Source organism: Hyposmocoma kahamanoa, unplaced genomic scaffold, assembly GCF_003589595.1.
Source record: "Hyposmocoma kahamanoa isolate Upper Pololo Valley unplaced genomic scaffold, ASM358959v1 63, whole genome shotgun sequence".
Taxonomy (NCBI): domain Eukaryota; kingdom Metazoa; phylum Arthropoda; class Insecta; order Lepidoptera; family Cosmopterigidae; genus Hyposmocoma; species Hyposmocoma kahamanoa.
In genome coordinates, this window is record NW_020653851.1 from 911,063 (window position 1) to 925,200 (window position 14,138).

At 35.8% G+C, this 14,138-nt stretch overlaps 1 protein-coding gene across 1 annotated transcript in view; it reads left to right on the plus strand.

The window, feature by feature from the left end:
- Positions 1 to 8,483: 8,483 nt before the first annotated feature.
- The window catches only part of LOC113229904 (acetylcholine receptor subunit alpha-type acr-16), a 97,833-nt gene continuing 92,178 nt past the window's right edge, over positions 8,484 to 14,138 (plus strand). Inside the window, exon 1 of the mRNA XM_026463596.1 lies at positions 8,484 to 8,564. Within this exon, the coding sequence (XP_026319381.1) occupies positions 8,484 to 8,564 (81 nt within the window). The remainder of the gene's footprint in view (positions 8,565 to 14,138) is intronic.

Consider the following 14,138-nt stretch of genomic DNA (forward strand, 5'->3'; position numbering starts at 1 on the left):
TTATATAGAATTTCATGTAGTTGCTTAATTTCATTTGACCCCGAGACCTGTAACCGTAGGTGGGGCTATTTGAGGTTGTGCATAATTACGTCTACCTTAGCCAAAATATCCAGCTCGGCAAGCACAACTTCGAGAAGCCGACAGGAGAATTCGTTTGGGCTGGGCGGCATTAAAGCTGGGAATCTTAGCCAAATCTTCAGGTCGTCAATCTCACAAAGCCTAAAAACTAAGGCATTTAACCAGTGCGTTCTACCAGTTATGTCCTACGCAGTCGAGACGTGGACAGTCCAACGCATCTTTTGCAGTGTAACGTGTGTGATTGCCGGTCCGTCTACTGCTAAACAAATTTTTGCCAAAGTAACTTTGTCATCCCTTTTCTTATTATTAACGGGAGTCGAGTCTTCTTGTAGGAACATCCTCATCTTGAATTTCCATATCCGATAATCTTGCTTACTGTTTAACAGTATCCCAGCAAGAGAAAGTAGATTTGATCCTTTATTGTTATCGTTAATGTTAAGGCGCGTTTATTCGACAAGAATTTCATCACGCTCACGCAGCGCGGCCGCAGCGCAGCGACCGCGTGCATCTAATTGTCATGGCAAAATACGCTCTATATGTTTAGCCTTTACGTTTTAACTTAAATGAGCGTCCTGGGCGCGCGGGCGGGGTTGGCTTGTCCTTGGTCCACGCGTTGCCCGCGCGGCGTCCGTGCGGCTGTATTATTCAGGGGAATTTAAATGTTGTTGTGTAGGAAATAGAATTCAGATTCGCCATTCATGTACTTGAAAACATGGTAGCGCTAAGAGGTTGTAATTTTCAACGATAGCCATCGTACACAGTAAATTGCGCTCTATCCTATCCACTACAATGGGACAAACACAAACAACAGACACACACCGGCTAGTCTGGCGATCTTTGGGGGGAGGCCTATGTTCAGTAATGGACGTTCTTTCGGCTGATCTACAGTGCAGCTGTTGTGTTAACTCAGCCCACCAAATATGTGTTGTAGTTTACCAGTAGGTAGTTTTTATGTCTTTTTTTCTATTCTTTTGTGTTGTAGTTTTAGTATTGATACTGGCAATGAAATTTTGAAAATGTTAGTTTTTATTTTTAAAACGACATTACGAGTATGTCACATCAATAAAAATTTCTTACAAGTATAATTGTTATTTACTACATTTTGCAACGTGTAAAGGGGAAATTTGACACGAGGCAGCTACCATTATAATTACGATTTTTTATTTATTTTATATATTTATAACAGCCAGATAATGGCGGGTTTTTACATTATATTTTGAGTTTAGCATCTTTTTAACTTGCTAACTTTATAGCCAGTTATCAATAAATAAATTATAACTATACGATATAATGTTCTCTATAATGGTCTCTAGTGAAAATAAATATTTTCTATGCCATTTGAAAACCTTGAACACATTTCAGTTCAAATAGTTCATAAACGACATTCCGTTGGGCCTTCTTTCATTCACTTGAGATGAGACAGAGAGGTTCTGAAGAAGTTTACACAATTCTAAGTGCGTATTCGAGCGAACCGGTAAGTATTGAAATTGTGGGAAAAAAAGGGCGGGTTTTTATGGTCACAGCTTTTACACGATTTAGTTTTTTGTTTAAGTTAAGATGGCGACGACTGACCGAAAATTTTATCGTAACGTAACAATCGCGACGGGCATGTTGCGTTACGGCAGTAATCGCTTGTTACACTAAATGATTTCAAGGGCCTTGCGTCAAGGGTAGGCATGGCCCCTAATTAGGGCGTCGCCTATAGTCTGTCCTTTTTGAAAATGGAATATAATGACATTTGCAGGGTTGCCAGTTTTGTAAAATTTTAAATAGTCGTGTAGTTGTTGTCGACTGTTGTATCGATAGATTGTGAAAGTAGGTAATAAAATTTTGACAAAAATATCTGAATTGTGAATCTTACGACGTTCCACTGATTACTAATTGCGTCATTGTATTTCTTATTCTTATTATTACAGTTGGTCCATTAGTATCGAAATAAGACATAGGAAACAGGCACATGGGACTTGTCAACTTATGTCTCAGGATAACGGACGCCGTGGCAGTGCCCCTTTAATGATTTAAAGCTCTGACTGGCACTGCAACTGTTGTAAACAGTTTTTGTCCCGTCACTTGATATTATATTAATTTTTAAGAACGCATAGTCAATTATTTAAACAAGATAATGATAACACTTATTTAACTAGATTAAGAAAAAGAAATATGTTAGTTGGTTCTTTTACGAGTTTGCAGATTGTTTCTTCAGGTACACACCATATGGCAATAAAGATTTACAAGAAAATACCAGTCCCAATAAAAAATGTTGAAAAGGAACATATTTTCTTCAACAATTTCAAATAACGCACATTTTTATAATTTGCAGAAGTTCTTCGATTATAATAAATGCACATAGTGAAGTAAGCTAATTTGCCGCGCCCTCACAGGGCTTATGTTAAACCATGTTATGTAATAATATTAAGATCTTACTGTACAATACAATGCAATGTAATAAATAAATAAATAAATATTTATTAATTTCTTAATGTTAATTATTGTGATGAATATTTGTAATTGGTTATAATATAATTGTAATAATTAATGACACAGCTTGTGTACGAGATTAATGACAATTAGTTAAGTTATTAAATTAGTTAAGTGACATTGTAGTGCCCTAACAGGGTTCATGTGCTGGAATACTATTATGTGACACCTTTGTTGATCCACATGAAACAATGAAAGAAATGAATTGTAAAAAATAATACACATTTTAAAAAAGGCGGATTTCATTCAAATTCGAATTAAAAGCTTTAAACTATGTCTCCTATTTGTATTTTTTATACACATATTACTACTAAATTAAGTGTATGTGAAAATTTCAAAAATTTACAATTCGAATGAAGCTATGCCCAGCAGTAGGGCGAATAATGGGCTGATGATGATTGAAATGAAACAAGTTCGGGTATTTATTGCATGAGCGTAACCAACATTCAATCGATAGTCGATAGAATGTTTATCGACTGCAATCACTAGCTGCTTGCAAGCGGGCAACACTTTGCGCAATTAACTCTCATTTTACTCCATCTTCAAAAAAGACAGAGTACAAATAGTCCCTAATTATACTAAGTATAGACTCCGCTCCGCACTCACAGCGAAATGTCGGATGATGGAGTCGTGATTCTTGGTTTTCCTATTTTACTTAATTATGATTTACTTCAAATGAAGAGAAAAAAACGTTACTGGATTTCAAACTTGTATAAAAGTAGAAACAGTTCTTTACGACGACGACGCTCCGACCAGTACTGACCTAAAATTGAGGCGTAACATAACACTCAAAGGGATTCGTCCAAAAACCGACTACCAGGTGGAGTGTGCAGCGATCGGTTTGGCGCAGCAGCACATTGTTAGCTGCAATCCTCCGGACAGTCTCCGCCTTTACATTACTTATTGAGTTTCTTAGTTCTTTGTTATCTTATAAGCTGAAGGCTTTTTAGCCTGTGCTCAAAAAAAGATGTAATATTGATTGTAATGAATATTATAATGTTTTACTACCATGATAATTGATATCCAATTATTTCTATGTGAAATTACTCCACTAGTTTGTTATAATAATTAATAGATAAATCGAGCAATCAGTCCTGTTAGATAGAAGGAATTTCTCTCTATGTTCGAATTTTGTATTAAAATTTATAATAATGGAAGTTGCTTTTCGAAAGCGATATTAACACTTCGCGACGTACGTTCAAATACTTTGAAGCGCTTTCGATTTGAAAGAGTACTTTTGAAACTGGCCGAATAACCGGAACTTCGTATAACTGGCAGGAAATTGAAACGACAGGTTGGAAATCCTGTTAGTTTAAAAGTCGAAACGAAATTTGTAGGTGCTCAAAGCGAGAATTCTAAGTAAAATTGTTTGCTGCGGGGCTGTTACAAAATTTATCGAAACGAGAACCGAGCAAAAGTGCTTTATCAGCCTTTTTTAATGTAATGGACAATTCATTGATAAAATTCATTTTGATAACGTAGCTATTTACCGTTCAGAAATATTTAAGTGGCTACCATAACCTAAAGCAGGTTATATATTAAACAAAAGCTATACCAGAACGAAACTCCAAAGACAATTTAATCTGTTCCCACTAAATTTAAAATAAGAACTCGGTTGAAATCGAACAACGATTTTATCCGCTAGGAGGAACTAGGAACGAACTCTGTTTGAAAATGGAACAAAATGGAGTACGGAACAAAGCGCAAAGAACGCCTGTAGGCTACAACTTCGGTGCGACATGACAGTTCGTAGCGAGAGGACGTTTTTTAAAAGTTACTCAGTCTGGTGCTCGCGTGGAATACGTGCGGCCTTTGAATTTGGAATATTACTTTAGTTTTCGAATTCCGATGGCGAGCGTGACCATTCTCATTTTCATTTGCGATCGGGAGAGATTGCGTAAAGCCGTAAGCCAACTTCAATTAATAAACTATAAATAAAAATTGAATTGTTTCATATGTAGAGCTAGGAAGAACTTGGATAATGTGCTGCGCAATCATGCCCTAGATGTTGATATAATAATATGCTATATGTTGATGCGCTAAAGTGTGAATTCACGGCCATTCTATTTAATTTTATTGAATAATTTGTGACTGTTGGTGCAGGTTTTGTTTAAAGCACGTGTTTGATTTGTCTGAAACTGTAGGTGGAAACCATGTAATTGGCTGTATGTTTATATTCCTGTGAACCGATTTTGATGATTCTTTTTTTGTTGGAAAGAGGGTATCTAAATAGTCCCATTTAAATTGGAAGAAAATATTCCACTTCTAAGGGTGGCAAACTAGGGGATGAAACCGGTTTCGCTCATTTTCCGGTAACCGATTTCGATAAAACTTGGCTATCTATTGATGTAATTCCACGAAATTTTGGGTTCGGTTTTTTATACTACTCTGTACTGATATTATTCTTAAACGGTTGGAGCTGTTGGTTTTGCACGAAGAAATTAATTGATTTAATTAAATGTTTGTAAAAATTATCGTCACAGATTGAGTAGGCGATGGATTCTAAATAATTTTCCTAAAATTTAAACGTATTTCTGTTGGCATTTTGTGTTGTTCTTGTAATAAAGTAACAAGGTAATGAACAAACTTGACATTCGACTTGTCTTAAGATAACCGTTTCCCAAAATACGACGAGAGTGGGAAGAAGTATACCAACAAAAACACACCCACGTTAAAGTAATTTCCTTTACATTTACGAAATAATTGAATACGCGGGTGGAAACTTGAACAGTTTCCAGCGGTGCTTCCACCATGAGTTTACAGTGATAGATCTCGTTAGCGCCTGCAAAAAATTCGTTGACAATTTCGTACTGGAAATATTACAGCGTCACAAGAACATTTTGTTCACATTTTTTTACGCATTCGTTAGTGATAACTGTAACTATGGAATAGTCACAAATGGAGGCTGAGCATAGCGAAACGCGGGAAAATTTAAATCCGTTGCCGACGGTAGCGGGACCGCAACGAGAAACCCGCGAGTTATCGGGCTCCGATACAACGAAAATCTACCCGCAAATCTGAGTGTTACAACGCCGAAATCCGACTGAATTTTGCTTTTAATTAGTAATTGATTTGATAATTGTACACTGTGGAGCAATTCTGACAATGAAATTGTATTTATATTTTTTTTATTAGACATGTATTTTGAAAATATTTCGCCTTTTTGATACTATTATTTTGTTTTATATTAACTGTTAATGTATAAATTATAGTCGATGATAATCTCCTTTGACCTTTATTTTAAATTGCAATATACGACTAATGCGTAAATTAAAAGAAATAAAGATTTAATTCTATTCTATAGTGGATTTTAGTTCGACATGGTAGCGATAGATGGCGTTGACCAGTTGCTTGGAATTGGTTAACGCCATCTATCGCCATTATCTATTTTCTAAACCGCGATATTAAAATCTTTCCTTCACAACTTAAATAGTTGAACAGAGAAGGTATCAATGATTTCAAGAGTTGGCGTTCGAAATATGGACTGCACCAAAACAGTAGTTGAACACCTTTTGAAAGAGTTTGTTGAGAGAGGTGCTGTCATCTTACCTATTTCTGCCAAGCAGTAATGTTAGCATTACTGCGTTCCGATTTAGCAGGGTAGGTGCTAATAAAATTACAGGCACATGGGACTTGCCAACTTATGTCTCTGGCAGACGGGTGCAGTGGCAGTGCTCCTCAGATCTTTGCAATTTAAAGCTCTGAGTGTCACTGCAACTGTTATGGACAGGCGTGTAGCTTATCATCAGGCGCTCGACTTGTTCGTCCCGTCACTTGGTGTTATAAAAAAACACTTTGTCGGTTCGAGCACTTTACCACATCTGGGTAACTTTTAGATAAGTTTTCTCTAGTTAATTTCGGTGGCAATTTTTATTATTTAAATAATCAGGAATATTATCATAAAGTGCTATTTAATGTTCGAGTATAGTATCCCGATTCACGATTCACGATAAAATATAATTGAATAATAAAAATTGTCACCTAAATTTGGCAAAGAAAATTTACCTGTAAGTTACCCATCTCCTTGATTTCTTACATTACAGTTATGTTTTATATTCAAAATAACGTCGTGAATTATACGTCTCACTGCTATCCCCTAAGGAGAGGGTATAGGCTCAACTGGCTTAATGCGTGTTGGGGACTTCACATGCTTTCTTAGGGGCTGTGATCCTTTGTCTATATGTATATGTTTTCTTTCACCGTTACCTGTAGATATGCTACTATTTTTGTGGCAGAGTACGTCCAGGGAAATGTTGCCACCTTACCTGTTTCTGCTATTCTGCTACTCGGTTTTGAAGGGTAAGAGTGCTGGTGAAATTACAAGCACATGATTGTTAACTTGTGTCCTTTAGATCTTTGCGATTTAAAACTCTGAGCATCAGTGCAACTGCTATGGACAGGTGTGTCGCTTACCACCAGGCGCACAACTTATTCGTCCTATCGCTTAGTATCATAAAAAAAACTAAACATTCACAAATGTACGAAATTTAAAAGTCAGGTACATGCCGTCACTCACGCAAAGGATTCGACCCGTTGACGTTGAGAAGAAACGGTTTTCCCCTCAGGGCTTCTACCGGTCTATTATTTCTATTCCGTAAAAGAAAATCCATTCCACATTTTACAATTCGACAATAACGGTTACTCTGTTTCGTACAAAACGAAAGCTTCGTTTGCTACATTATTTATTTTTGATTGACGCGGGCTGCGGCGTAACGCCGCGTTCGTTTGGAAAATACGATAAACCGATCTAACAATGTTTGATTTCATAATATCCGATCTCCTTTTATTGTTATTCGGAACCAATTTTGTGGAAATATTAAATAGAATTTTGAGTCCATTGGGAATATTAGCAATTTTATTTGTCTAAATAAAGACATGTAAACTTTGTTTATTGGGAGGGCAAAGCCTGAACTTAATTTGGTTCCTAACAAATTAAACCTAAGTAACGTTTTGTTGACTTGACCCAGAAACTAATGGTCGTGGTTATTGTTGGATTAATAATTATTATTTGAAAATATTCGGCACAAAAAGCCTCGTAAATTTGACCCACACAATAATATATTTTCTTAAGATTTCGAACCAGTAAAGACTTAGTAACTAATTTTGATCACTTGGGCAGTTTGAAAGCTAATGACACTAAAGACTCTAGAAATGTTTACAATAACAATAAAACATTTATTAAGAGCACAATTTCGAAAAAGGGCAGGGAATCGACTGATAAAAGTGTGCATTTGGAGCATTGCATTGTAAGGTAATGAGGCACGGGCCGTGACACAGAGAGACAGAAAGATCGGAAGCATTTTAGATATGATGCTGGAGACAAATGTAGGGAAAACCAATGAGGAGGTGTTAAGACAATAAAGAACCGAAAGGGATAGACGTTTGGACATCTAACATGTCACGGCGGTTTTCTTAGAAGCATTATAGAAGAAGATCGAACGAATGATCGGCAGAGGAAGACCGAGATGAAGTTATAAAGATCAGACGAACTCTTAAATAAGAAGCTCTACTATTACTAAAAGTCATTCAAACATTTCAGTGGAATACCATAGTATATTTTATATGTAATACAAAGTGTTACGTGTCCTAATTATCCCAAGTGTACTTGTACTTGAAAAAAAAGATTGATCAAAACTTATGTCTGGAGTACCGCATTGTATAGATGCGAGACATGGATAGTAACAAAGAAAGATAAGGAGAGATTGGAGACATATGACATATGGTGGTGAAGATAAAAGGAGAAAATAAAATGGATTAAGAAGACATCAAATTAGGAAATTTCAAAAATGATTGGAGATAGAGAAAGTTTTTAAAGACAATAGAGAAGAAGGACGAAAATGCTTGGACATCTATTACGTAGTGACAAATATATGAAAGTTATACTTGAAGGGAATATACAAGGAAAAAGAAAGAGAGGACGACCAAGAATGGCATACAGTGAACAAATAAAGAAGAATGTCAAAGTGCTCTGCTACATAGAGGTCAATGAGCTCGCTGCGAACCGTGAGGTGTGGAGGAGGTACGTTGACAAGAGCCTGGCTCTTAAATTGGATGATGATTTTATTCTGTGACTTTACTGGCTTTCGTATACTCAGGGTCGCAGTAATTATGCAGGCGAGTTCTGCACGTTACTAAACTCAACTACAAGAAATAACGAGTATGTACCGTCCATAAATTCATATCCCGATATGGTGAAGACATCCCAGAAAAAATTCCCATTGTACTTTTTTCCGAGATAAAAGGAACAAATAACAATACAATACATTGCGATACAATGAGATATTTATCGAAGCCGCAAGGTGGAGGATTCTCTTTCATGCGAAATGTTATATTAATATCCTAATTTCTACTTACCTTTATTAAATAATTTTTTGGTCTATAAAGATGTATTGTCCGTGGTTCACAGATTTGCTTTTACTTAGAATCTTTGTTAAGACTGATGTAGGTTGGTGAAGTTGGCGGTAAACTAGTAGGAGAACTGTTTGCTCGACTTCCTTCAAATATTTAAAACGTCATTTATTCAAATTACATTCCCAGGTTGGACGTAAATTAAGATTTAGCTTAAAATATTTAAGAGTCGATTTAACCTCAAATTGCTTTGGTCGATTCTGCATAACAGTGAGTGTTGAATCAATCAGATTTGGAAAAAATATATAGCAAAAAATTTTACAAGAACACCGCTGTATTCAGTAGGTACGGCGACAGCACATCTAGCTTTTTTTATTCGAATTCGAATTTTTATTCGAATATCGCCTCCAGTGCAATGGAACAAGATCCATCAATGTGTAGCTTAATGTGCTGCCGTCTGTACTTTACATATACCAATGATTTTTTTAATATCAACTGAACTAAATAGAACACGTATAGTATATCAAATACATTGTTTTTTAAATTCTGAAATAAAGCCAGCGTCCCTGCCGTTCGACCCAAATGAACTGTATTAGTATGGGAAAAATTTATATTCGAGCTGAGGTAGTATCAACTCTTAATAGCACAAATCAAACAAAAAAAAATTTGCAATACACACAGAGCGTCGTGATCAGAAGGCTCGACATCGTTCCCCCTTCGATCGTCAATCGTGGGTTGCGATCTCTCCCTTATGTAGTTGACATATCACTTATACGCACAATGCGTTTCGTTCCCTCTTTCGATACGAACAGCTGGTGGGAATTCTGTGGTAGCTGCTGTACACCGATAAATTTAACTTGCGCTTTTAAGGCGGTTTTTTTCCATGGTGTGAATGAGCACTTTGCAGGCAAGCAAGTGCAGAAAAAGTAATAATAAATCGTCCAGGCAAGTACTGGTACGTACCTATTTCTACCGCCAAGCAGTAATGCTCGTATTATTGTGTTTCGGTTTTGAAGGGTTTGGGTGCTGGTGAACATATAAGCATACGGAACTCGTCAACATTATATCTCTGGGCAAGGGTGCGTTCTCATTATGTCATGATGACAGGTAGTCGTACAGTTTAAAGTGTCGTGCCTTGTATATTTAAATGAAGTTGTTGAGACATGGAATAACATGATTAACCGTCGTCCACGACTTTATTGACGTTATGACGACAGCCTGTCACAATGGGATGAGCTAGAACGGCAGTCGTTCGACAATAATTAAATGTCACGATAAAAATGTGACGACAGATAATCACAGCTTCAAACGATTCTCGTGACGATCTAGTGAGAACAGCTAGACACGACAGTCGTTCAACGGTAAAATAAACGTCCACGACAAACAGTCGTGATATGGGAACAGGCTATACGCGACAGTCGTCGAACGACAAATAAAACGTTACGACGTAATGGGAATCCTAACGGACACAGTGGCAGTACCACTCAGATAATTGCAATTTAAAGTTCTTAGTGGCACTGTAACTGCTATTAAACAGGCGTGTCACCACCAGGTGCATGACTTGTTCGTTCCGTCACTTGGTACCATAAAAAAATCTGCCGCAGAACAATAATGTGTGTATTATTGCGTTTCTACTATGAAGTGTACCTCTGAGTGGCACTGAAATGGTTTTAGATGGGTGTGTCTGAGTTGTTCGTTGCGTCCCTTGATAACTGTATTTTAAAAAATCTTGTGAGAGCGCGGCTGGCGTTATGTGCTCTTGGATGGAATGTAGTAGTAGCCTCCGCAGCCTCCATACATCTTACTTAGTAAGTTTAAAGTTCAAAGTTCAAAAGGGTAAAGGGCAATGGTAATAAATCCAGTTTTGTAAGTATTTATTCCAGTTTTAACAATACTTATGATCTTAAAAATGTATATTGTACAACAGATTTTTAGTAAAATAGTAAACGGCTCAAAAAAAAAATAATAAGCGTAAAAATAAGATGTGTTCTCTGCCGCGATCTGGCAGGGAGTGACGATGAAATGAAACAAAATTAGAATGCGAGGAAAAGAATGGAACAATTCAAAATTTGAATTTAAATACGAGTGTGAGAATAAAATAAGAAATTTAAATAACAAGGTGGGATGACGATCAAGGAGATCATACCGTCACAATCTTAAATGACGACTTTGATGGCCCAAGGAATAGCAGCGTTAAATGGAGAGGATTTCGATGGATGGAGGCTGATTTCGTTTGCAGGTAGGACCAATTAGAGAAACGGTCTTTTCAAAATCGCTTTGCGCTTGTTGTTGGAGTATTATAGTAATGAATCACAACAATTCGTTATTCCTGAGGTGACAATAGCAAAAGTTTTCAATAGAAGTTCAATTTTAAAACTTAACAAAAAACAAAATTTAATTTTAAACAGAACGTAAACATTTTAAAACAGTTGTTAAAACCTGAAACATATTCATTTACGCCAGGTCCCGGCTTACTTCCACTTTACTATACCCCACCATTTTTTTTCTGGGACGTATAGCGATGAGTATATTAAAGGGTAACAGAGGTAAAATGCTTATAGTTTTAGGTAACAAGTATTACTACCGTATATTAACTAATGAATAACTCACGTATTGAGTCGAATTTTGGCTCAACACGTTTCGAGTTAGTCCGTGGTTCTTAATCATAAGATTCTGCGGCGGTGACTAGACGGAAACTGCAGGCCAAAGCCCTGACAGCCCCCCAAGGACCAGGAACTAGTTCAAGACACGTCGAGGAAAAATTCGACTTACATACGTGACTTATCTACTATTACTTGTTCAGTTAATATGTTTACTTAGGTACATGATTTGTTTGATAAGTTTTTGGTAAGTTAGTAATAAATGAACCTATACGATGTCTACGTAATAGTAGTTTATGTGACTTACATAATGAAAGGCATTCAAATCCGAGTGTGGGTTCATAAAAACATCACACGAGTGTTTTAATGTCTGATTATGTACAGTTACACTGCTTTATTTATACACATATTATAAGCTCTCTGTGATGTGTTCAGGAACCGCATGTTACGAATGGCGGCAAATACAATTTTTTCTCACGCATGTCACACAACTGTAGTCTTTATTTAATTCATAGACAAACTAGAGTCGGGTCCAACTATCATATCCTTAGACTATGGAAACTAAAGGACATGTTATGTTGACATATATAAATCAGACGTTATATGTATATGATGCATTTCGATGTTCAAAACATAAACATGTTATTTAACTATTATACTATTTAATTGTCTTTGTTTAACTATTGTGTGCCGTCTTAAGACAAAGCCAAAAGAGATAGCATTACATTGGTCTGTGTCAAACACGGGAATCGAAAATACGTAACGCCATCTTAAATGCTAACCGTGTCCATTTCGCAGTACATGAGGTACATGATACGGTTGTCAAAGGGAAGTACATGACATGTCAAAACAAATGTTTTTCCAAGTGTTTTATTGAATTATCCGTATGTATTGTAATAAAATAGACAAAAATATTGACAGTGAGAACAATTAAGTGTCAATAAAAATTCGTCGCTGCAGCATTACGGGATGTAGCATTAGAAAAAGCTAAAATCGACCCAATTTAACGTTGTTCAGCCACGTGTTATTTTTCTGTCTATAAATCACACAAAAGCCCAAATATCTCATGTAATTAGACATATTTAAGTAGTTTATTCATAAATCTTGCCAAATTTTACGTTGGTTTCTTCAGATTGCCTGTTTGTTTATATATTTTGATGATTGTTGTTAACGATTATTTTGAGATAGTGTTGTTCTCAGAAGTGAACATATTATCGATATACTGTTATTAAAATAATTCCCTACGAGGTTTTTATTATTTTATTATTATTATTTTTAATATTTCAAGTTTACCTACAAATAAAAATTAATAAAGAATGGTTGGAAATCATAGGAGTGCCGAATATAAACATTGAATCAAAGACCATCTTCATTTATTCGCTTCATTTTGATGAGTCAAATTTTAACATAATTTTGAATGTAACTAGATTACATGATAAAGCAATTCCATTATTAAATTTATTGGTAAATAATTTTATATTTGATTTAGAATAAACAAGGCTCATTTACTAGACATTCTCAGTTCCTGCAAACAAAATTAACCAGTTGTTTCCGATTTTTTCCCACTGGTAACCCTAACTACTAAAAATTATTATTTTATAAAGCCAGCAATACAATGACCATGTTGGTCCAACGTTGCCGAGTGAAGGCCAGTACTAACACATAGACAGCCTATTTGCCTTGCCTTGCCATCGTTCGGTGTCACTCGCCTAGCTGACCGAGTGAAGGCGAGCGCTAACGTGTATAGAGCTCGTTTGACGTGGCTTGTCACAACTCGCAGTCGCTTGTGACTACTTGTCTCACTTCGGAGAAGTGTCGATTTTTCTGCACAAATCAAAGGGCTTGGCCAATAGTAGTCAATTGACATTGTATAATCAGACATTTGCGTACTATATAATATATGCGAAACATGTTTATACTAACACTGTCTCTTGTTACATCTCCTGATATACCATGTTTTAAGCAAATAAGCGTATGATAATAATTTTATTATTGATAATATTACTATTTTCATCCATTTCCAAGATTAAATGGAAGCATTAAATATTCACTTAAATCAGTCACTGATATTAATTCTATATACCAATGCATAAATACAAAAGCTTACACTATTTGGAAACTGTTTCAAAATTTCTCTGTGAAAATATGAATCTTGAGGTTGGAAATGTATAGGAGATCTCTAGATTTATATTTCAAAGTTGTCTCTTTTTTTATATACTCTCGAATTACATTTTTTCTGTGCAAATTCACTTTTTGTAACATTATACGCAAAACAATAAATTCAAAATTTCATGTGACATTCCCGGTTATTTCCATATAACCTAAAATATTCCCAAATGGAATATTTATCTACTTTAATTAAAAGTTTGCATGTCGATAATGGCTTATCGATAGATTAAGGTACGACACTAAAGAAATCCGCCATCTGTTCGTTCAATTTTTGTTTAGGTATTGTCACGAGGGGTCATAGCTCTAATGCATTGCGAGAGGTACTTTTAATAATATAAACCGGGATTAACTTCAAACATTTTGGTTTATTTTACTATTTTACATATTTTATACTTTGGGTTACAAATCAATCTTAATTAATATTAATGTCAAGATCTTCTATTCTTATTTCATTTCTTCGAAAGC